General features: G+C 46.8%; 1 protein-coding gene across 1 annotated transcript in view; it reads right to left on the bottom strand.

Moving 5' to 3' along the window:
- Positions 1-25975, bottom strand: part of hig (hikaru genki) — a 163275-nt gene that overhangs the window by 76775 nt on the left and 60525 nt on the right. Inside the window, exon 4 of the mRNA XM_070089799.1 lies at positions 19061-19195. Coding sequence (XP_069945900.1) covers positions 19061-19195 — 135 coding nt within the window. The remainder of the gene's footprint in view (positions 1-19060; positions 19196-25975) is intronic.

Here is a 25975-nt window from a genome sequence, read left to right as displayed (position 1 = left end):
TAGTGGAGTGGTAGTGGTGGTGGTGGTGGTAATGGTGGTGGTGGTGGTGGTGGTGGTGGTGGTGGTGATGGTGGTGGAGGTGGTGGTGGTGGTGGTGGTGGTGGTGGTGGTGGTGTTGGTGGTGGTGGTGGTGGTGGTGGTGGTGGTGGTGGTGGTGGTGGTGGTGGTGGTGGTAGTGGTGCTGGTGGTGGTGGTGGTGCTGGTGGTGGTGGTAGTGGTGGTGGTGGTGGTGGTGGTGGTGGTGGTGGTGGTGGTGGTGGTCGTGGTGGTAGTGGTGGTAGTGGAGGTAGTAGTAGTAGTAGTAGTAGTAGTAGTAGTAGTAGTAGTAGTAGTAGTGGTAGTAGTAGTGGGGTCAATCAAAGACTAAGAAAGAGGAGCACTACTACTACTACCTCTACCACTACCTCTCTTCCACCTTTCCTACTACCTCTCTTGCCCGTCCCTCTCTTCTGGCCTATATATACTCCCGCCTTTTCTCCTTTTTCTTAGTGTGACTTTGTAAATGGTCCAAGTCGGACCGAAACGCCGTCGTAAGCTCCTCTCTCCTATGTGCGGGTTATTTGTGTATGGTGAGCATAACTGATGTAAACAATAATGTGAAATTTAATGACCCCAACGAGTCAAAGAAGCCACGAAAGTCAAGGCGATGGACGAACCAGCTTGACTAAGCCTAGTTTTCACCTTAAGTGAATCTGACATAAACGAAATTGAATATGGGCTACTACTAGGAGCTAGTGACTGTACAGGGCTCTCTGCTGAATACCTGGTAGATGGGAGAGTGGAGAAAAGAAAAAGAGAGAGATGTGTAAAAAGAAAACCAGTTTATAGAAGAGGGGACTATGCATAGATTTTAAAATGTAATCCAGTGGGAGATGGAACCGACTGGAGAGAGAAGCCATGAGATGATGGATCACCTGGCCAGACAGTGACTGATGAAAACAATAATGTTTGTACCTCACAGGTTTACCTACCTGGAGTCTACCTGGAGGGTGTTTTGGAGGGTCAACTCCCCCGCGGCCCAGTCCTTAACCAGGCCTCCCGGTGGCTCAGGGCCTGATCAACCAGGCTGTGACAAGATAGAGAGACAACCCTGGCTTTAATAACAGTTGCAGAAAGGACAGAGGAAGGTGCAGAAGAACATGGAAAAGTACACAACACTGATCACGACAGATAATATGAAGACAAGCAGATAGCGAGTAGAGGAGAAACAGAACATCAGAAGAGAAGTAGAACATCAGTGTGAGAGTGACAGCAGCAAAGACCAAGTCAGCAGAAACTACTACACAGTCACATAAGAAGGAAGATGACTGTAAGTGATCAAGTTGATGGAGGAAGGAAGGAGAACTGACAGAAGATGATAAAGAAGTTTGTGGGGAATTAAGCAGAAGATTTAAGGAGGTATTTACTGAGGTAACAGGAATGGTGTCAAAATGCAGAGTTATCGAAGCTTAGCAGCAAATATTGTATAGAATTAGTGTATCAAAGGAGGATGTATTAAATCTACTAAAAAAAAGTTTCTAGATGGTAGAGGCAGACTTAATACATGAGGTCAGGAACCAATAATCCCATGCAATTGTAATTTAAAAGATCAGGCCAGGAGTTGAGACTCGAACCCTGGAAACACCTGAGTGAGTACACACCAGCTAGTGTGCCAATCCTCAAACAACTGACAGAGTCAAACCACGTTTCTGGTACTACCTTCTATCTCTTTCAGCCCCACCTCTCTCTCTCTCATTCTCTCTCTCTCTCTCTCTCTCTCTCTCTCTCTCTCTCTCTCTCTCTCTCTCTCTCTCTCTCTCCCTCCCTCTCTCTCTCTCTCTCACCCCACACACCTACCCTCGGTGCAGCGTTCTCTCCCTATAAACAAATACAAAAATCTTCTCTCTTCCATCAGATCTCTCTTTGTCATTATAAAAAAGTGAGAGTGCGGTCACACTGCAGTGTTCCTCTGCATATATCCAATTGTTTCCCAGTGTACCTAAATATTTCTACTGCTGAAGGATGGCACGCAGGAGGGAAACTGCGTCCAGGATTGTGTAGGTGTCCCGTAGCTCGGTTGCTAGCGCACGCAGTTCACGCATTGAGGTCCGTGGTTCGATCCCGGTACGGGTAAAAACATTACAGTCTGATTCCTTAAGACATCTGCCGTCCATGTTCACCTAGCAGTAAAATAGGTCCCTAGGTGTTAGTCCACCGGTGTGGGTTGCATCCTGGGGACAAAATTGACTTAACTTACCCGAAATGCTCTGCATAACAAGGGGCTTTCTATATAGAAGTATGTCATTGATGTCAGCTAGACCTGTATACCTTGTACTTGCAGAAATAAAGATTATTATTATTATTATTATTATTATTATTATTATTATTATTATTATTATTATTATTATTATTCAGCAGTGCCAGGGGTGTGCTGAGTCGTGTGATTGTGTACTGGACTGAGGCTCCTCGGGAAGAGTTTCAGATCTGGCTTCTCGGAGAGAACTTGAGACCTGGCTTCTCGGAGAGAAATGAGACCTGGCTTCGAATCTCAGTCACATCATAGTATTTCTCTGATTATGTTTATTTGTTTGTAAGGATGCATGATCCCTTATATCACCCCCGGTATGACCCCTGTATGACCCCTGTATGACCCCTGCATGTCACCGGTATGACCCCTGTATGACCCCTGCATGTCACCGGTATGACCCCTGCATGTCACCGGTATGACCCCTGTATGACCCCTGCATGTCACCGGTATGACCCCTGTATGACCCCTGCATGTCACCGGTATGACCCCTGTATGACCCCTGCATGTCACCGGTATGACCCCTGTATGACCCCTGCATGTCACCGGTATGACCCCTGTATGACCCCTGTATGACCCCTGCATGTCACAGGTATGACCCCTGTATGACCCCTGCATGTCACCGGTATGACCCCTGTATGACCCCTGCATGTCACCGGTATGACTCGTGTATGACCCCTGCATGTCACCGGTATGACCCCTGTATGACCCCTGCATGTCACCGGTATGACTCGTGTATGACCCCTGCATGTCACCGGTATGACCCCTGTATGACCCCTGCATGTCACCGGTATGACCCCTGTATGACCCCTGCATGTCACCGGTATGACCCCTGTATGACCCCTGCATGTCACCGGTATGACCCCTGTATGACCCCTGCATGTCACCGGTATGACCCCTGTATGACCCCTGCATGTCACCGGTATGACCCCTGTATGACCCCTGCATGTCACCGGTATGACCCCTGTATGACCCCTGCATGTCACCGGTATGACTCGTGTATGACCCCTGCATGTCACCGGTATGACCCCTGTATGACCCCTGCATGTCACCGGTATGACTCGTGTATGACCCCTGCATGTCACCGGTATGACCCCTGTATGACCCCTGCATGTCACCGGTATGACCCCTGTATGACCCCTGCATGTCACCGGTATGACTCGTGTATGACCCCTGCATGTCACCGGTATGACCCCTGTATGACCCCTGCATGTCACCGGTATGACCCCTGTATGACCCCTGCATGTCACCGGTATGACTCGTGTATGACCCCTGCATGTCACCGGTATGACCCCTGTATGACCCCTGCATGTCACCGGTATGACCCCTGTATGACCCCTGCATGTCACCGGTATGACTCGTGTATGACCCCTGCATGTCACCGGTATGACCCCTGTATGACCCCTGCATGTCACCGGTATGACTCGTGTATGACCCCTGCATGTCACCGGTATGACTCGTGTATGACCCCTGCATGTCACCGGTATGACTCGTGTATGACCCCTGCACGTCACCGGTATGACTCGTGTATGACCCCTGCATGTCACCGGTATGACTCGTGTATGACCCCTGCATGTCACCGGTATGACTCGTGTATGACCCCTGCACGTCACCGGTATGACTCGTGTATGACCCCTGCATGTCACCGGTATGACCCCTGTATGACCCCTGTATGACCCCGACATTCACATTTCCCCATGAATATAAAAATTATAAAAAAAGAGTGGAAGTGACGGAACTGATAAGTGAGTAGGAGGAAGTGATGACTGAGTAGGAGGAAGTGATGACTGAGTAGGAGGAAGTGATGACTGAGTAGGAGGAAGTGATGACTGAGTAGGTGGAAGTGATGACTGAGTAGGAGGAAGTGATGACTGAGTAGGAGGAAGTGATGACTGAGTAGGAGGAAGTGATGACTGAGTAGGAGGAAGTGATGACTGAGTAGGAGGAAGTGATGACTGAGTAGGTGGAAGTGATGACTGAGTAGGAGGAAGTGATGACTGAGTAGGAGGAAGTGATGACTGAGTAGGAGGAAGTGATGACTGAGTAGGAGGAAGTGATGACTGAGTAGGAGGAAGTGATGACTGAGTAGGAGGAAGTGATGACTGAGTAGGAGGAAGTGATGACTGAGTAGGAGGAAGTGATGACTGAGTAGGAGGAAGTGATGACTGAGTAGGAGGAAGTGATGACTGAGTAGGAGGAAGTGATGACTGAGTAGGAGGAAGTGATGACTGAGTAGGTGGAAGTGATGACTGAGTAGGAGGAAGTGATGACTGAGTAGGAGGAAGTGATGACTGAGTAGGAGGAAGTGATGACTGAGTAGGAGGAAGTGATGACTGAGTAGGAGGAAGTGATGACTGAGTAGGAGGAAGTGATGACTGAGTAGGAGGATGACTGAGTAGGAGGAAGTGATGACTGAGTAGGAGGAAGTGATGACTGAGTAGGTGGAAGTGATGACTGAGTAGGAGGAAGTGATGACTGAGTAGGAGGAAGTGATGACTGAGTAGGAGGAAGTGATGACTGAGTAGGAGGAAGTGATGACTGAGTAGGAGGAAGTGATGACTGAGTAGGTGGAAGTGATGACTGAGTAGGAGTGAAGTGATTGAGGAAGTGATGACTGAGTAGGAGGAAGTGATGACTGAGTAGGAGGAAGTGATGACTGAGTAGGTGGAAGTGATGACTGAGTAGGAGGAAGTGATGACTGAGTAGGAGGAAGAGTAGGTGGAAGTGACTGAGTAGGAGGAAGTGGAAGTGATGACTGAGTAGGTGGAAGTGATGACTGAGTAGGAGGAAGTGATGACTGAGTAGGAGGAAGTGATGACTGAGTAGGAGGAAGTGATGACTGAGTAGGAGGAAGTGATGACTGAGTAGGAGGAAGTGATGACTGAGTAGGAGGAAGTGATGACTGAGTAGGAGGAAGTGATGACTGAGTAGGTGGAAGTGATGACTGAGTAGGAGGAAGTGATGACTGAGTAGGAGGAAGTGATGACTGAGTAGGAGGAAGTGATGACTGAGTAGGAGGAAGTGATGACTGAGTAGGAGGAAGTGATGACTGAGTAGGAGGAAGTGATGACTGAGTAGGAGGAAGTGATGACTGAGTAGGAGGAAGTGATGACTGAGTAGGAGGAAGTGATGACTGAGTAGGAGGAAGTGATGACTGAGTAGGAGGAAGTGATGACTGAGTAGGAGGAAGTGATGACTGAGTAGGAGGAAGTGATGACTGAGTAGGAGGAAGTGATGACTGAGTAGGAAGAAGTGATGACTGAGTAGGAGGAAGTGATGACTGAGTAGGAGGAAGTGATGACTGAGTAGGAGGAAGTGATGACTGAGTGGGAGGAAGTGATGACTGAGTAGGAGGAAGTGATGACTGAGTAGGAGGAAGTGATGACTGAGTAGGAGGAAGTGATGACTGAGTAGGAGGAAGTGATGACTGAGTAGGAGGAAGTGATGACTGAGTAGGAGGAAGTGATGACTGAGTAGGAGTAGGAGGAAGTGATGACTGAGTAGGAGATGACTGAGTAGGAGGAAGTGATGACTGAGTAGGAGGAAGTGATGACTGAGTAGGAGGAAGTGATGACTGAGTAGGAGGAAGGAAGTGATGACTGAGTAGGAGGAAGTGATGACTGAGTAGGAGGAAGTGATGACTGAGTAGGAAGTGATGACTGAGTGATGACTGAGTAGGAGGAAGTGATGACTGAGTAGGAGGAAGTGATGACTGAGTAGGAGGAAGTGATGACTGAGTAGGAGGATGACTGAGTAGGAGGAAGTGATGACTGAGTAGGAGGAAGTGATGACTGAGTAGGAAGTGGAAGTGATGACTGAGTAGGAGGAAGTGATGACTGAGTAGGAGGAAGTGATGACTGAGTAGGAGGAAGTGATGACTGAGTAGGAGGAAGTGATGACTGAGTAGGAGGAAGTGATGACTGAGTAGGAGGAAGTGATGACTGAGTAGGAGGAAGTGATGACTGAGTAGGAGGAAGTGATGACTGAGTAGGTGGAAGTGATGACTGAGTAGGAGGAAGTGATGACTGAGTAGGAGGAAGTGATGACTGAGTAGGAGGAAGTGATGACTGAGTAGGAGGAAGTGATGACTGAGTAGGAGGAAGTGATGACTGAGTAGGAGGAAGTGATGACTGAGTAGGAGGAAGTGATGACTGAGTAGGAGGAAGTGATGACTGAGTAGGAGGAAGTGATGACTGAGTAGGAAGTGATGACTGAGTAGGTGGAAGTGATGACTGAGTAGGAGGAAGTGATGACTGAGTAGGTGGACTGAGTAGGAGGAAGTGATGACTGAGTAGGAGGAAGTGATGACTGAGTAGGAGGAAGTGATGACTGAGTAGGAGTAGAGGAAGTGATGACTGAGTGATGACTGAGTAGGTGGAAGTGATGACTGAGTAGGAGGAAGTGATGACTGAGTAGGTGGAAGTGATGACTGAGTAGGAGGATGATTACTGAGTAGGAGGAAGTGATGATTGAGTAGGAGGAAGTGATGACTGAGTAGAAGGAAGTGATGACTGAGTAGGAGGAAGTGATGACTGAGTAGAAGGAAGTGATGACTGAGTAGAAGGAAGAGTAGATGATGACTGAGTAGGAGGAAGTGATGACTGAGTAGGAGGAAGGAAGTGATGACTGAGTAGGAGGAAGTGATGACTGAGTAGGAGGAAGTGATGATGACTGAGTAGGACGAAGTGATGACTGAGTAGGAGGAATTGATGACTGAGTAGGAGGAATTGATGACTGAGTAGGAGGAAGTGATGACTGAGAAGGAGGAAGTGATGGCTGAGTAGGAGGAAGTGATGACTGAGTAGGTGGTAGTGATGACGGAGTGAGGAAGTGATGACTGAGTAGGTGGAAGTGATGACTGAGTAGGAGGAAGTGATGACTGAGTAGGAGTGATGAGTGATGATTGAGTAGGAGGAAGTGATGACTGAGTAGGAGGAAGTGGTGACTGAGTAGGAGGAAGTGGTGACTGAGTAGGAGGAAGTGATGATTGAGTAGGAGGAAGTGATGACTGAGTAGGAGGAAGTGGTGACTGAGTAGGAGGAAGTGATGACTGAGTAGGAGGAAGTGATGACTGAGTAGGAGGAAGTGATGACTGAGTAGGAGGAAGTGATGACTGAGTAGGAGGAAGTGATGACTGAGTAGGAGGAAGTGATGACTGAGTAGGTGGAAGTGATGACTGAGTAGGAGGAAGTGATGACTGAGTAGGTGGAAGTGATGACTGAGTAGGAGGAAGTGATGACTGAGTGGGAGGAAGTGATGACTGAGTAGGAGGAAGTGATGACTGAGTAGGAGGAAGTGATGACTGAGTGGGAGGAAGTGATGACTGAGTAGGTGGCAGTGATGACTGAGTAGGAGGAAGTGATGACTGAGTAGGAGGAAGTGATGACTGAGTAGGAGGAAGTGATGACTGAGTAGGAGGAAGTGATGACTGAGTAGGTGGAAGTGATGACTGAGTAGGAGGAAGTGATGACTGAGTAGGTGGAAGTGATGACTGAGTAGGAGGAAGTGATGACTGAGTAGGAGGAAGTGATGACTGAGTAGGAGGAAGTGATGACTGAGTAGGAGGAAGTGATGACTGAGTAGGAGGAAGTGATGACTGAGTAGGAGGACTGAGTAGGAGGAAGTGATGACTGAGTAGGAGGAAGTGATGACTGAGTAGGAGGAAGTGATGACTGAGTAGGAGGAAGTGTGAGTAGGATGACTGAGTAGGAGGAAGTGGACTGAGTGATGACTGAGTAGGAGGAAGTGATGACTGAGTAGGAGGAAGTGATGACTGAGTAGGAGGAAGTGATGACTGAGTAGGTGGAAGTGATGACTGAGTAGAAGTGATAACTGAGTAGGAGGAAGTGATGACTGAGTAGGAGGAAGTGATGACTGAGTAGGAGGAAGTGATGACTGAGTAGGAGGAAGTGATGACTGAGTAGGAGGAAGTGATGACTGAGTAGGAGGAAGTGATGACTGAGTAGGAGGAAGTGATGACTGAGTAGGAGGAAGTGATGACTGAGTAGGAGGAAGTGATGACTGAGTAGGAGGAAGTGATGACTGAGTAGGAGGAAGTGATGACTGAGTAGGAGGAAGTGATGACTGAGTAGGAGGAAGTGATGACTGAGTAGGAGGAAGTGATGACTGAGTAGGAGGAAGTGATGGTGGAAGTGATGACTGAGTAGGAGGAAGTGATGACTGAGTAGGAGGAAGTGATGACTGAGTAGGAGGAAGTGATGACTGAGTAGGAAGTGATGACTGAGTGGAGGAAGTGATGACTGAGTAGGAGGAAGTGATGACTGAGTAGGAGGATGAGTGGAGGAAGTGATGACTGAGTAGGAGGAAGTGATGACTGAGTAGGAGGAAGTGATGACTGAGTAGGAGGAAGTGATGACTGAGTAGGAGGAAGTGATGACTGAGTAGGAGGAAGTGATGACTGAGTAGGAGGAAGTGATGACTGAGTAGGAGGAAGTGATGACTGAGTAGGAGTAGGAGTAGGAGGAAGCGATGACTGAGTAGGAGGAAGTGATGACTGAGTAGGAGGAAGTGATGACTGAGTACTAGGAAGTGATGACTGAGTAGGAGGAAGTGATGACTGAGTAGGAGGAAGTGATGACTGAGTGGAGTAGAAGTGATGACTGAGTAGGAGGAAGTGATGACTGAGTAGGAGGAAGTGGTGACTGAGTGGGAGGAAGTGAGGAAGTGATGACTGAGTAGGAGGAAGTGATGACTGAGTAGGAGGAAGTGATGACTGAGTAGGAGGAAGTGATGACTGAGTAGGAGGAAGTGATGACTGAGTAGGAGGAAGTGATGACTGAGTAGGAGGAAGTGATGACTGAGTAGGAGGAAGTGATGACTGAGTAGGAGGAAGTGATGACTGAGTAGGAGGAAGTGATGACTGAGTAGGAGGAAGTGATGACTGAGTGATGACTGAGTAGGAGGAGGACTGAGTGATGACTGAGTAGGAGGAAGTGATGACTGAGTAGGAGGAAGTGATGACTGAGTAGGAGGAAGTGATGACTGAGTAGGAGGAAGTGATGACTGAGTAGGAGGAAGTGATGACTGAGTAGGAGGAAGTGATGACTGAGTAGGAGGAAGTGATGACTGAGTAGGAGGAAGTGATGACTGAGTAGGAGGAAGTGATGACTGAGTAGGAGGAAGTGGTGACTGAGTAGGAGGAAGTGATGACTGAGTAGGAGTGATGAGTGATGATGACTGAGAAGGAGGAAGTGATGGCTGAGTAGGAGGAAGTGATGACTGAGTAGGAGGAAGTGATGGCTGGGTAGAAGGAAGTGATGACTGAGTAGAAGGAAGTGATGACTGAGTAGGAGGAAGTAATGACTGAGTAGGGAGGAAGTGATGACTGAGTAGGAGGAAGTGATGACTGAGTAGGAGGAAGTGATGACTGAGTAGGAGGAAGTGATGACTGAGTAGGAGGAAGTGATGACTGAGTAGGAGGAAGTGATGACTGAGTAGGAGGAAGTGATGACTGAGTAGGAGGAAGATGACTGAGTAGGAGGAAGTGATGACTGAGTAGGAGGAAGTGATGACTGAGTAGGAGGAAGTGATGACTGAGTAGGAGGAAGTGATGACTGAGTAGGAAGTGATGACTGAGTGGATGAGTGATGACTGAGTAGGAGGAAGTGATGACTGAGTAGGAGGAAGTGATGACTGAGTAGGAGGAAGTGATGACTGAGTAGGAGGAAGTGATGACTGAGTAGGAGGAAGTGATGACAGAGTAGGAGCAAGAGTAGGAGGAAGTGATGACTGAGTAGGTGGAAGTGATGACTGAGTAGGAGGAAGTGATGACTGAGTAGGAGGAAGTGATGACTGAGTAGGAGGAAGTGATGACTGAGTAGGAGGAAGTGATGACTGAGTAGGTGGAAGTGATGACTGAGTAGGAGGAAGTGATGACTGAGTAGGTGGAAGTGATGACTGAGTAGGAGGAAGTGATGACTGAGTAGGAGGAAGTGATGACTGAGTAGGAGGAAGTGATGACTGAGTAGGAGGAAGTGATGACTGAGTAGGAGGAAGTGATGACTGAGTAGGTGGAAGTGATGACTGAGTAGGAGGAAGTGATGACTGAGTAGGATGATAACTGAGTAGGAGGAAGTGATGACTGAGTAGGAGGAAGTGATGACTGAGTAGGAGGAAGTGATGACTGAGTAGGAGGAAGTGATGACTGAGTAGGAGGAAGTGATGACTGAGTAGGAGGAAGTGATGACTGAGTAGGAGGAAGTGATGACTGAGTAGGAGGAAGTGATGACTGAGTAGGAGGAAGTGATGACTGAGTAGGAGGAAGTGATGACTGAGTAGGAGGTAGTGATGACTGAGTAGGAGGAAGTGATGACTGAGTAGGAGGAAGTGATGACTGAGTAGGAGGAAGTGATGACTGAGTAGGTGGAAGTGATGACTGAGTAGGAGGAAGTGATGACTGAGTAGGTGGAAGTGATGACTGAGTAGGAGGAAGTGATGACTGAGTAGGAGGAAGTGATGACTGAGTAGGAGGAAGTGATGACTGAGTAGGAGGAAGTGATGACTGAGTGGGAGGAAGTGATGACTGAGTAGGTGGAAGTGATGACTGAGTAGGAGGAAGTGATGACTGAGTAGGAGGAAGTGATGACTGAGTAGGAGGAAGTGATGACTGAGTAGGTGGAAGTGATGACTGAGTAGGAGGAAGTGATGACTGAGTAGGAGGAAGTGATGACTGAGTAGGAGGAAGTGATGACTGAGTAGGAGGAAGTGAGTAGGACTGAGTAGGAGGTAGTGATGACTGAGTTGGAGGAAGTGATGACTGAGTAGGAGGTAGTGATGACTGAGTAGGAGGAAGTGATGACTGAGTAGGAGGAAGTGATGACTGAGTAGGAGGAAGTGATGAGTGAGTAGGAGGAAGTGATGACTGAGTAGGAGGAAGTGATGACTGAGTAGGAGGAAGTGATGACTGAGTAGGAGGAAGTGATGACTGAGTAGAAGGAAGTGATGACTGAGTAGAAGGAAGTGATGACTGAGTAGGAGGAAGTGATGACTGAGTAGGAGGAAGTGATGACTGAGTAGGAGGAAGTGATGACTGAGTAGGAGGAAGTGATGACTGAGTAGGAGGAAGTGATGACTGAGTAGGAGGAAGTGATGACTGAGTAGGAGGAAGTGATGACTGAGTAGGAGGAAGTGATGACTGAGTAGGAGGAAGTGATGACTGAGTAGGAGGAAGTGATGGCTGAGTAGGAGGAAGTGATGACTGAGTAGGAGTGATGACTGAGTGGTGGATGATGACTGAGTAGGAGGAAGTGATGACTGAGTAGGAGGAAGTGATGACTGAGTAGGAGGAAGTGATGACTGAGTAGGTGGAAGTGATGACTGAGTAGGAGGAAGTGGAAGTGATGACTGAGTAGGAGGAAGTGATGACTGAGTAGGAGGAAGTGATGACTGAGTAGGAGGAAGTGATGACTGAGTAGGAGGAAGTGATGACTGAGTAGGAGGAAGTGATGACTGAGTAGGAGGAAGTGATGACTGAGTAGGAGGAAGTGATGACTGAGTAGGAGGAAGTGATGACTGAGTAGGAGGAAGTGATGACTGAGTAGGTGGAAGTGATGACTGAGTAGGAGGAAGTGATGACTGAGTAGGTGGAAGTGATGACTGAGTAGGAGGAAGTGATGACTGAGTAGGAGGAAGTGATGACTGAGTAGGAGGAAGTGATGACTGAGTAGGAGGAAGTGATGACTGAGTAGGAGGAAGTGATGACTGAGTAGGAGGAAGTGATGACTGAGTAGGAGGAAGTGATGACTGAGTAGGAGGAAGTGATGACTGAGTAGGTGGAGGAAGTGATGACTGAGTGATGACTGAGTAGGTGGAAGTGATGACTGAGTAGGAAGTGGAAGTGATGACTGAGTAGGAGGAAGTGATGACTGAGTAGGAGGAAGTGATGACTGAGTAGGAGGAAGTGATGACTGAGTAGGAGGAAGTGATGACTGAGTAGGAGGAAGTGATGACTGAGTAGGAGGAAGTGATGACTGAGTAGGAGGAAGTGATGACTGAGTAGGAGGAAGTGATGACTGAGTAGGAGGAAGTGATGACTGAGTAGGAGGAAGTGATGACTGAGTAGGAGGAAGTGATGACTGAGTAGGTGGAAGTGATGACTGAGTAGGAGGAAGTGATGACTGAGTAGGAGGAAGTGATGACTGAGTAGGAGGAAGTGATGACTGAGTAGGAGGAAGTGATGACTGAGTAGGAGGAAGTGATGACTGAGTAGGAGGAAGTGATGACTGAGTAGGAGGAAGTGATGACTGAGTAGGTGGAAGTGATGACTGAGTAGGAGGAAGTGATGACTGAGTAGGAGGTAGTGATGACTGAGTAGGAGGAAGTGATGAGTGAGTAGGAGGAAGTGATGACTGAGTAGGAGGAAGTGATGACTGAGTAGGAGGAAGTGATGACTGAGTAGGAGGAAGTGATGACTGAGTAGGAGGAAGTGATGACTGAGTAGGAGGAAGTGATGAGTGAGTAGGAGGCAGTGATGAATGAGTAGGAGGAAGTGATGACTGAGTAGGAGGAAGTGATGAGTGAGTAGGAGGTAGTGATGACTGAGTAGGAGGAAGTGATGACTGAGTAGGAGGAAGTGATGACTGAGTAGGAGGTAGTGATGACTGAGTAGGAGGAAGTGATGACTGAGTAGGAGGAAGTGATGACTGAGTAGGAGGAAGTGATGACTGAGTAGGAGGTAGTGATGACTGAGTAGGAGGTAGTGATGACTGAGTAGGAGGAAGTGATGACTGAGTAGGAGGAAGTGATGACTGAGTAGGAGGTAGTGATGACTGAGTAGGAGGTAGTGATGAGTGAGTAGGAGGTAGTGATGACTGAGTAGGAGGTAGTGATGACTGAGTAGGAGGTAGTGGTGACTGAGTAGGAGGAAGTGATGACTGAGTAGGAGGAATGACTGAGTAAGAGGTAGTGATGAGTGAGTAGGAGGTAGTGATGACTGAGTAGGAGGAAGTGATGACTGAGTAGGAGGTAGGAAGTGATGACTGAGTAGGAGGTAGTGATGACTGAGTAGGAGGTAGTGGTGACTGAGTAGGAGGACTGAGTAGTGATGACTGAGTAGGAGGAAGTGATGACTGAGTAGGAGGAAGTGATGACTGAGTAGGAGGAAGTGATGACTGAGTAGGAAGTGAAGTGATGACTGACTGAGTGACTTTTGAAGCATACTTGTCAAAATACTTTTGGGTTTCCCCACACTTAGCTATATATTTCTTCTTTTCTAATACTGTATATTAGTTTTTGATGTTTATTGTTATTTGGTTTAACTTTATTACTTATAATAGGTTTACTTTACAACTTTATATACTAAGACAAAGTTAACAATAATCCTCATGCCGGGTACCGCATTGTTTTCTTGATTTTCAGAATTCATAACTTTTTTCTGTCACCCCTCCATTACCCCCCAAAAATGGTTAAATTACCCCCAGGGGGTAATTTACCCCCAGTTTGGGAACCACTGGTGTAGGAGGTAGTGGTGACTGAGTAGGAGGAAATGATCTCTGAGTAGGAGGTAGTGATGAGTGAGTAGGAGGTAGTGATGAGTGAGTAGGAGGTAGTAGTAACTGAGTATGAGGAAGTGATGACTGAGTAGGAGTTAGTGATGAGTGAGTAGGAGGTAGTGGTAACTGAGTAGGAAATGATGACTGAGTAGGAGGTAGTGATGACTGAGTAAGAGGTAGTGATGACTGAGTAGGAGGAAGTGATGACTGAGTAGGAGGAAGTGATGACTGAGTAGGAGGATGTGATGACTGAGTAGAAAGTGGTGATGACTGAGTAGGAGGAAGTGATGACTGATTTGGAAGTAGTGATGACTGAGTAAGAGGAAGTGATGACTGAGTAGGAGGTAGTGATGACTGAGTAGGAAGAAGTGATGGCTGAGTAGGAGGAAGTGATGACTGAGTAGGAGGTAGTGATGACTGAGTAGGAAGAAGTGATGGCTGAGTAGGAGGTAGTGATGACTGAGTAGGAAGAAGTGATGGCTGAGTAGGAGGAAGTGATGACTGAGGAGGAGCCAGTGATGACTGAGGAAAAGGCAGTAATGACTAAGGAGGAAGAAGTGATGACAGATGAGGAGGTAGTGATGACTGAAGAGGAGGTAGTGATGACAGAGGAAAAAGTGATAACTGAGCAGGAAATGTTAAACGAGAGGTAGAGAGAGAGAGAGAGAGAGAGAGAGAGAGAGAGAGAGAGAGAGAGAGAGAGAGAGAGAGAGAGAGAGAGAGAGAGAGAGAGAGAGAGAGAGAGAGAGAGGGAGAGATGAAGAATCACAGAACTTCTCAAGGGTACTAGACTTTCTGAAGTGTGGAAAGAAGCACTGCTGGATAGAGAAATAGAAGATAGTGAACTCAGATTGAATGAATCACAGAGTCCAGACGAGACAGAGGCAGCTAAAAGCAACTGATGAACCTGATAGAATTATATAATACTTGTAATATGCCAAATCGATGGCAAACATCCCCAGTCTCGGGGCCTTGTTTAAACAAAATGGAACTTACAAACTACGGAACGGGTGGGGTTTGAACCCATGCCAAGTAGTTCCTAAAACCCTGTGTTCAGTGAGCCGTTAATCGAGACTAAAAGGCTATCAGTGTGAACGAAGTTCCACACGAGACTCAAAACCTTGTCAATATCTCAACATTTTCTGACATAAACTTAACCCAACATGATTTCGAAAAAGGCACTGATAACATGTCAATGCACTTTGCCACAAGAACAAATTAGTGGAACTCCGTGTTCATCAAGACCTACAAGAAACCTCTTTCACGTGCCTATAATATTTTATGGAGAAGGGGCCTAGATATGAAGGTCATCCAACAGTCACTATAAACAACGGATATAGCCACACTCCACAAAGTTGACAGTAAAGCGATAGCAAAGAATTACAGACCGATAGTATTGACGTCCCACATCATACAAATCCTTGAAAAAGTTTAAGATCATAAACCGTTATAAGATACCCAACAAGTTCACAAGCCAGGGCAACAAGTTCACAAGCCAGGGCAACAAGTTCACAAGCCAGGGCAACAAGTTCACAAGCCAGGGCAACAAGTTCACAAGCCAGGGCAACAAGTTCACAAGCCAGGGCAACAAGTTCACAAGCCAGGGCAACAAGTTCACAAGCCAGGGCAACAAGTTCACAAGCCAGGGCAACAAGTTCACAAGCCAGGGCAACAAGTTCACAAGCCAGGGCAACATGGGTTTAGAGCAGGTCGTTCCTGCCTCTCACCTCTCACTTGGTCGTCGATGCGCTGTAACACAAACAAAATGAAGATGTTCTATGCACAAACATTGTAAAAGTTTGTAACAAGCGCAGTCCTGGCGTAACAGCGCACAAACTATGTGCATAACGAATAACTGGAAAAGCGTGCACATGGACTTTTAATTGTTTAGCAAATAAAAGGCAAAGTGTGAGGGAAGCCAGGAGTGACCTCTTAGTTATCTTAGGTGAACATAACAAGGAGTGACCTCCTACTTATCTTAGGTGAGGATAACAAGGAGTGATCTCGTAGTTATCTTAGGTGAGGATAACAAGGAGTGACATCGTAGTTATCTTAGGTGAGGATGACAAGGAGTGATCTCGTAGTTATCTTAGGTGAGGATAACAAGGAGTGACATCGTAGTTATCTTAGGTGAGGATGACAAGGAGTGACCTCTTAGTTATCTTAGGTGAACATAACAAGGAGTGACCTCCTACTTATCTTAGGTGAGGATAACAAGGAGTGATCTCGTAGTTATCTTAGGTGAGGATAACAAGGAGTGACCTCGTAGTTATCTTAGGTGAACATAACAAGGAGTGACCTCCTACTTATCTTAGGTGAGGATAATAAGGAGTGATCTCGTAGTTATCTTAGGTGAGGATAACAAGGAGTGACATCGTAGTTATCTTAAGTGAGGATGACAAGGAGTGATCTCGTAGTTATCTTAGGTGAGGATAACAAGGAGTGACCTCTTAGTTATCTTAGTTGAACATAACAAGGAGTGACTTCCTACTTATCTTAGGTGAGGATAACAAGGAGTGATCTCGTAGTTATCTTAGGTGAGGATAACAAGGAGTGACATCGTAGTTATCTTAGGTGAGGATGACAAGGAGTGATCTCGTAGTTATCTTAGGTGAGGATAACAAGGAGTGACCTCGTAGTTATCTTAGGTGAACATAACAAGGAGTGACCTCCTACTTATCTTAGGTGAGGATAACAAGGAGTGATCTCGTAGTTATCTTAGGTGATTATAACAAGGAGTGACATCGTAGTTATCTTAGGTGAGGATGACAAGGAGTGATCTCGTAGTTATCTTAGGTGAGGATAACAAGGAGTGACCTCGTAGTTATCTTAGGTGAGTATAACAAGGAGTGACTTCGTAGTTATCTTAGGTGAGGATAACAAGGAGTGACCTCCTAGTTATCTTACGTGAGGATAACAAGGAGTGACATCGTAGTTATCTTAGGTGACGATGACAAGGAGTGACCTAGTTGTTATCTTTGGTGAGGATAACAAGCACCTGTGTAGAAGTAACATATCACAAATAACAGTTAGAAAAAAAGAGCATGGCAAAGAAGGAGCATGACAAAGAGTGAGCATGACAAAGAAGGAGCATGACAAAGAAGGAGCATGACAAAGAAAGAGCATGACAAAGAAGGAGCATGACAGAGAAGGAGCATGACAAAGAAGGAGCATGACAAAGAAGGAGAATGACAAAGAAGGAGCATGACAAAGAAGGAGTATGACAAAGAAGGAGCTTGACAAAGAGAGAGCATGACAAAGAAGGAGCATGACAAAGAAGGAGCATGACAAATGGTGAGCATGACAAAGAGTGAGCATGACAAAGAAGGAGCATGGCAAAGAAGAAGCATGACAAAGACGGAGCATGACAAAGAAGGAGCATGACAAAGAGAGAGCATGACAAAGAAGGAGCATGACAAAGAAGGACCATGACAAAGAGAGAGCATGACAAAGAAGGAGCATGGCAAAAAGGGAGCATGACAAAGAAGGAGCATGAAAAAGAAGGAGCATGACAAAGAGAGAGCATGACAAAGAAAGAGCATGACAAAGAGTGAGCATGACAAAGAGTGAGCATGGCAAAGAAGGAGCATGACAAAGAAGGAGCATGACAAAGAAGGAGCATGACAAAGAAGAAGCATGACAAAGAGATAGCATGACAAAGAAGGAGCATGACAAAGAAGGAGCATGACAAAGAGAGAGCATGACAAAGAAGGAGCATGACAAAGAGGGATCATGACAAAGAAGGAGCATGACAAAAAAGGAGCATGACAAAGAAGGAGCATGACAAAAAAGGAGCATGACAAAGAAGGAGAATGACAAAGAGAGAGCATGACAAAGAAGAAGCATGACAAAGAAGGAGCATGACAAAGAGAGAGCATGACAAAGAAAGAGCATGACAAAGAGTGAGCATGACAAAGAGTGAGCATGGCAAAGAAGGAGCATGACAAAGAAGGAGCATGACAAAGAAGGAGCATGACAAAGAAGAAGCATGACAAAGAGATAGCATGACAAAGAAGGAGCATGACAAAGAAGGAGCATGACAAAGAGAGAGCATGACAAAGAAGGAGCATGACAAAGAGGGATCATGACAAAGAAGGAGCATGACAAAAAGGAGCATGACAAAGAAGGAGCATGACAAAAAAGGAGCATGACAAAGAAGGAGAATGACAAAGAGAGAGCATGACAAAGAAGAAGCATGACAAAGAAGGAGCATGACAAAGAGAGAGCATGACAAAGGAGCATGACAAAAGGGAGCATGACAAAGAAGGAACATGACAAAGAAGGAGCATGACAAAGAAGGAGCATGACAGAGAAGGAGCATGACAAAGAAGGAGCATGACAAAGAAGGAGCATGATAAAGAAGGAGCATGACAAAGAAGGAACATGACAGAGAAGGAGCATGAAGAAGAGGGAGCATGACAAAGAAGGAGCATGTCAAAGAAGGAGAATGACAAAGAGGGAGCATCACGAAGAGGGAGCATGATAAAGAAGGAGCATGACAAAGAAGGAGCATGACAAAGAAGGAACATGACAAAGAAGGAGCATGACAAAGAAGGAGCATGACAGAGAAGGAGCATGACAAAGAAGGAACATGACAAAGAAGGAACATGACAAAGAAGGAGCATGACAAAGAAGGAGCATGACAAAGAATGAGCATGACAAAGAAGGAGCATGACAAAGAAGGAGCATGGTAAAGAAGGAGCATGACAAAGAAGGAGCATGACAAAGAAGGAGTATGACAAAGAAGGAACATGACAAAGAAAGAGCATGACAGAGAAGGAACATGACAAAGAAGGAGCATGGCAAAGAAGGAGCATGACAAAGAAGGAGAATGACAAAGAAGGAGCATGACAAAGAAGGAGCATGACAAAGAAGGAGCATGACAAAGAAGGAGCTTGACAAAGAGAGAGCTTGACAAAGAAGGAGCATGACAAAGAAGGAGCATGACAAATGGTGAGCATGACAAAGAGTGAGCATGACAAAGAAGGAGCATGGCAAAGAAGAAGCATGACAAAGACGGAGCATGACAAAGAAGGAGCATGACAAAGAGAGAGCATGACAAAGAAGGAGCATGACAAAGATAGAGCATGACAAAGAAGGAACATGACAAAGAAGGAACATGACAAAGAAAGAACATGACAAAGAAGGAACATGACAAAGAAAGAATATGACAAAGAAGGAACATGACAAAGAAAGAATATGACAAAGAAGAAACATGACAAAGAAGGAACGTCACAAAGAAGTACGTGAAGTAAATAAGACGCACCTTTGACCAGGATGTGTAGGTAGTTGTCGTGGCCGGTAGGTGCTGTGCAGGTGAAGGTACCTGTGTCATCAACTTTGGCGTAGTAGAGCGAGAGACGGTACCTGAGTTCCCTCTCCACCCTGCTGATGGCCCACCCTGAGGGAGAGAGGGGAGTGAGAGGGCGAGTGTAAGAAGGGAAAAAGACTTGAGTGAGAGAGGGGAAATATCACGTCCCAATCCATCTCCATACATTTCCCATTCGTCACTGAGGGGAAAATCTTAAATTCAAAGTGCATTCACCAGTTAAAATCTTTCCTATTGTGATCAGTCCAGAGCTTAGATTGTGAAAATATTTACAAGTCTCTAAGAGGCCCAGGAGCTGTCACTAAACATCCTCGAGAGGTCAAGGAGATGCAACTCAACTTGTCAATAACAACAAAAACAATAATAATAATTATAATTATAGCCAATCTTCTTATTATTATTTTTATTATTCTTATTCACTATTATTGTTATTAAAGATTATACTGAAGAAAGTTATGAAGACAATAATGAATGAGGATGTAGAATGAAGCTGGTTCTTCTGTGAATAACTGCTGCAGCAGCAGCAGCAGCAGCAGCAGCAGCAGCAGCAGGAGGAGGAGGTAAGAGGTAGGACGTAGGTAATAGAGAAACATTAAGTAGACATATAAATCGTGTAGAGATTTACCTTGAAGTAAAATGTTACTTCCTTCAGGTATGTTCTGTTGATTAGATGCTTTGAGCAGGTAACCTGATGAGCTTGGCAGGGAAGAACTTGTTAGTGTAAGTGCAATCCTCAAGTTTTAAGCTTCTGCTTATAAATAATGGTATTATGTACGCTGTCTGGGATCTTGCATTTCTTGGAGCTGGATATATTGCCGCGGAGACGGGCGTAATCCGGATCTCTAACACGAACACAACACTTGACTGCCACACGCCGCCAGATGCATTTGCTGCTGCTGCTGTTAATACGATCATGGACGCAACTACAACCCCCTCCACCACCTTCTCTCCCAGTCCTGGACTCAAAGACTCCTCCAACGTCCTGGACTCAAGGATACTCCCGTCCCCTTCCCCCCCCCCGCTCTCCCGTCATGGACTGAACAACCACCTCCACCCCATTTCCCAGTCTTGGAGTCGAGGACTCTCCACCCGTTTTGGACTCTAGGAGTCCCCGCATCCCATCCTGGACTCAAGGACACCTCTCCCTATCGCCCAGAACTCATAGACTTCACCCAATCCTGGACTCAAGGACAACCCAAAACCTTTTTTCACACTTCTTATTTCAAGTACCGACCCTACCCCACATCCCTCCCAATCCCGGACTCAAAAGACCCTTCCCACATTCCCGGCCTCAAGGACCTTTTTCGCCAGTTCTGGACTCAAAGTTACCGCCTCCTTCGACAGTCCTGGAGGGAAGAGAGTGCCAGCAGGGCAACACAGGTAAGTTGATGGCACTGTCTTCCCCCGAGAGCAAGATTACTTAGCACATCACTCCTGTAAACAGATGGACTCCCGGCCCCAGCAAGGAAAGAATTGGGCAATAAATTGGGCAATAAATTGGGCAATAAATTACCTGTGTGAAGGATAAATGTGTCTCCGGACATGTAGAGTGGGTAACACTCGCCCTCCCCCCTCTCACATCTAAGCCCTCGCTCTCCACTCCCCTCCACCCCACATTTAAGCCCCCTCCTTCACCACCCTGACAATTAATTTCAGGAATACGAATCTGGGCGGAGACTAAATTTAGACGCCAGTTTAAGTAGATACAAAGACTCTCATGTCTTCAAGCACACACACACAAACACACACATACACACACACACACACACACACACACACACACACACACACACACACACACACACACACACACACAAACACACACATACACACACACACACACACACACACACACACACAAAAACACACACACACACACACACACACACATACACACACACACACACACACACACACACACACACACACACACACACACACACATACACACACACACACACACACAGGAGCTTGGACTCGAACCCTGCAACCACAACTAGGTGAGTACACACACACACACACACACACACACACACACACACACACACACACACACACACACACACACACACACACACACACACACACATACACACACATGGAAGACAGCAAATGTAGTCCCAATCTTTAAAAAAGGACACAGACATGAAGCATTAAACTACAGACCAGTGTCACTGACATGTATAGTATGCAAAATCATGGAGAAGATTATCAGGAGAAGAGTGGTGGAACACCTAGAAAGGAATGATCTCATCAACAGCAGCCAACATGGTTTCAGGGACGGGAAATCCTGTGTCACAAACCTACTGGAGTTCTATGACATGGTGACAGCAGTAAGACAAGAGAGGGGTGGGTGGATTGCATTTTCTTGGACTGCAAGAATGCGTTTGACACAGTTCCACACAAGAGAATGGTGCCTAAACTGGAGGACCAAGCAGGGATAACAGGGAAGGCACTACAATGGATCAGGGAATACTTGTCAGGAAGACAGCAGCGAGTCATGGTACGTGGCGAGGTGTCAGAGTGGGCACCTGTGACCAGCGGGGTCCCGCAGGGGTCAGTCCCAGGACCAGTGCTGTTTCTGGTATTTGTGAACGACATGACGGAAGGAATAGACTCTGAGGTGTCCCTGTTTGCAGATGACGTGAAGTTGATGAGAAGAATTCACTCGATCGAAGACCAGGCAGAACTACAAAGGGATCTGGACAGGCTGCAGACCTGGTCCAGCAATTGGCTCCTGGAGTTCAATCCCACCAAGTGCAAAGTCATGAAGATTGGGGAAGGGCAAAGAAGGCCGCAGACGGAGTACAGTCTAGGGGGTCAGAGACTACAAACCTCACTCAAGGAAAAAGATCTTGGGGTGAGTATAACACCAGGCACATCTCCTGAAGCGCACATCAACCAAATAACTGCTGCAGCATATGGGCGCCTAGCAAACCTCAGAACAGCATTCCGACATCTTAATAAGGAATCATTCAGGACCCTGTACACCGTGTATGTTAGGCCCATATTGGAGTATGCGGCACCAGTTTGGAACCCACACCTAGCCAAGCACGTGAAGAAACTAGAGAAAGTGCAAAGGTTTGCAACAAGACTAGTCCCAGAGCTAAGAGGTATGTCCTACGAGGAGAGGTTAAGGGAAATCAACCTGACGACACTGGAGGACAGGAGAGATAGGGGGGACATGATAACGACATACAAAATACTGAGAGGAATTGACAAGGTGGACAAAGACAGGATGTTCCAGAGATTGGACACAGTAACAAGGGGACACAGTTGGAAGCTGAAGACACAGATGAATCACAGGGATGTTAGGAAGTATTTCTTCAGCCACAGAGTAGTCAGTAAGTGGAATAGTTTGGGAAGCGATGTAGTGGAGGCAGGATCCATACATAGCTTTAAGCAGAGGTTTGATAAAGCTCACGGCTCAGGGAGAGGGACCTAGTAGCGATCAGTGAAGAGGCGGGGCCAGGAGCTCGGACTCGACCCCCGCAACCTCAACTAGGTGAGTACAACTAGGTGAGTACACCTGTAGAAGGACTCCAGCCACGACACCCCCAAGGCAACTGAACAATCCAAACCAACCATCACACACCGATCCCTCTGTTTCCACCCCCCGCACCACAGTTACAGTATTAGAACAGAAGTTGAAGGTTTGGTACACAAATGCAGATGGATTAACGAATAAACATGAGGAATGGCAAGAAAGGATCAATGAGAAGTCCCCAGACATCATAGCAGTTACAGAAACAAAACTCACGGAGACAATAACAGATGCAATCTTCCCACCGGGATACCAGATCATGAGGAAAGATAGAAAGGGCAGGGGGGGAGGTGGGGTTGCTCTGCTCGTAAAAAACAGATGGAAATTCGAGAAAATGGAAGGAATAGATGAGACGGGAGAAAGAGACTACATAGCAGGTACACTTGATTCTGGTGAACACAAAGTGGTCATTGCAGTGATGTATAATCCACCACAGAACTGCAGGAGGCCAAGAGAGGAATATGAAGAGAGCAACAGAGCAATGGTGGACACACTTGCTGAGGTGGCAAGAAGAGCTCACTCCAGCAGAGCAAAGTTGCTGGTTATGGGGGATTTCAACCACAGGCAGATTGACTGGGAAAACCTGGAGCCACATGGGGGTCCCGAAACATGGAGAGCCAGGATGTTGGACGTGGTGCTGGAAAACCTCATGCACCAACATGTTAAGGACACTACCAGAGTGAGAGAGGAGGATGAACCAGCAAGATTGGACCTTGTGTTCACCCTGGGCAGCTCAGATATTGAGGACATCAAGTATGAGAGTCCCCTAGGAGCTAGCGACCACGTGGTTCTGTGCTTTGAATACATAGTAGAGCTGCAAGTGGAGAGAATAACAGGAGTTGAATGGGAAAAGCCTGACTATAAAAGAGGGGACTACATAGGGTTGAAGAACTTCCTGCGGGAGGTCCAGTGGGACAGAGAACTGGCAGGAAAGCCAGTAAATGAAATGATGGAATATGTAACAACAAAATGCAAGGAGGCAGTGGAAAGGTTTATTCCCAAGGGCAACAGTAACAACGGGAAGACCAGAACGAGCCCCTGGTTTACCCGACGGTGTAAGGAGGCAAAAACAAAGTGCAATAGAGAATGGAAAAAGTACAGAAGGCAGAGAACACACGAAAATAGGGAGATCAGTAGCAGAGCCAGGAATGAGTACGCACAGGTAAGGAGGGAGGCCCAGCGACAGTATGAAAATGACATAGCATCGAGAATCAAGACTGACCCGAAACTGTTGTATAGCCACATCAGGAGGAAGACAACAGTCAAAGACCAGGTGATCAGATTAAGGACAGAAGGTGGAGAACTCACAAGAAATGATCAGGAGGTATGTGAGGAGCTGAACAGGAGATTTAAGGAAGTTTTTACAGTAGAGACAGGAAGGGCTGTGGGAAGGCAGCACAGAAGGGAACATCAAGAGGGAATATACGAACAAGTGTTGGATGACATACGAACAACTGAGGAGGAGGTGAAGAAGCTCTTAAGTGACCTTGACACCTCAAAGGCGATGGGACCGGACAACATCTCCCCATGGGTCCTTAGAGAAGGAGCAGAGATGCTGTGCGTGCCTCTAACCACAATCTTCAACACATCCCTTGAAACTGGGCAACTACCTGAGAAATGGAAGACAGCTAATGTAGTCCCCATATTTAAGAAAGGAAACAGAAACGAGGCACTAAACTACAGACCTGTGTCTCTGACATGTATTGTGTGCAAAGTCATGGAGAAGATTATCAGGAGGAGAGTGGTCGAACACCTGGAAAGGAACAAGATTATAAATGAAAACCAGCATGGGTTCATGGAAGGCAAATCTTGTATCACAAACCTCCTGGAGTTTTATGACAAGGTAACAGAAGTAAGACACGAGAGAGAGGGGTGGGTAGATTGCGTTTTCCTAGACTGCAGGAAGGCCTTTGGCACAGTTCCCCACAAGAGATTAGTGCAGAAGCTGGAGGATCAGGCGCATGTAAAAGGGAGGGCACTGCAATGGATAAGAGAATACCTGACAGGGAGGCAGCAACGAGTCATGGTACGTGAAGAGGTATCACAGTGGGCGCCTGTTACGAGCGGGGTCCCACAGGGGTCAGTTCTAGGACCAGTGCTATTTTTGATATATGTGAACGACATGATGGAAGGAATAGACTCTGAAGTGTCCCTGTTCGCAGATGACGTGAAGTTGATGAGAAGAATTAAATCGGACGAGGATGAGGCAGGACTGCAAAGAGACCTGGACAGGCTGGACATGTGGTCCAGAAACTGGCTTCTCGAATTCAATCCAGCCAACTGCAAAGTCATGAAGATTGGGGAGGGGCAAAAAAGACCGCAGACAGAGTATAGGCTAGGTGGACAAAGACTACAGACCTCACTCAGGGAGAAAGACCTTGGGGTGACCATAACACCGAGCACATCACCGGAGGCACACATCAACCAAATAACCGCTGCAGCATACGGGCGCCTGGCAAACCTGAGAATAGCGTTCCGATACCTTAATAAGGAATCGTTCAAGACACTGTACACTCTGTATGTTAGGCCCATACTGGAGTATGCAGCACCAGTCTGGAACCCACACCTGGCCAAGCACGTCAAGAAGTTAGAGAAAGTACAAAGGTTTGCAACAAGGCTAGTCCCAGAGCTCAAGGGAATGTCGTACGAGGAAAGGTTAAGGGAAATCGGACTGACGACACTGGAGGACAGAAGGGTCAGGGGAGACATGATAGCGACATACAAGACACTGCGGGGAATAGACAAGGTGGACAGAGATAGGATGTTCCAGAGAGGGGACACAGGGACAAGGGGTCACAACTGGAAGCTGAAGACTCAGACGAGTCACAGGGACGTTAGGAAGTATTTCTTCAGTCATAGAGTTGTCAGCAAGTATAATAGCCTAGCAAGTGAAGTAGTGGAGGCAGGAACCATACATAGTTTTAAGAAGAGGTATGACAAAGCTCAGGAAGCAGAGAGAGAGAGGATCCAGTAGCGATCAGTGAAGAGGAGGGGCCAGGAGCTGAGTCTCGACCCCTGCAACCACAATTAGGTGAATTAGGTGAGTACACACACACACACACACACATGCACACAAATACACACACACACATACACACACATACACAGACACACACACATACACACACACACACACATACACACACACACACATACACACGCACACACACACACACACACGTACACACACACAGTTCGAACCAGGATTCTGCAAGAGAAAGCAAGACTGAGGGACAAAGAGGGGTACCAGAGAGTATACCTCGACCGCAACAGAACACAAGAAGAAAGGACTACACTGAAAGAGAGGG

This window comes from Cherax quadricarinatus, chromosome 29, assembly GCF_038502225.1.
Source record: "Cherax quadricarinatus isolate ZL_2023a chromosome 29, ASM3850222v1, whole genome shotgun sequence".
NCBI lineage: Eukaryota > Metazoa > Arthropoda > Malacostraca > Decapoda > Parastacidae > Cherax > Cherax quadricarinatus.
Note: the sequence above shows the minus strand (reverse complement) of the source record. Positions and strands in the feature narration are given on the sequence as shown.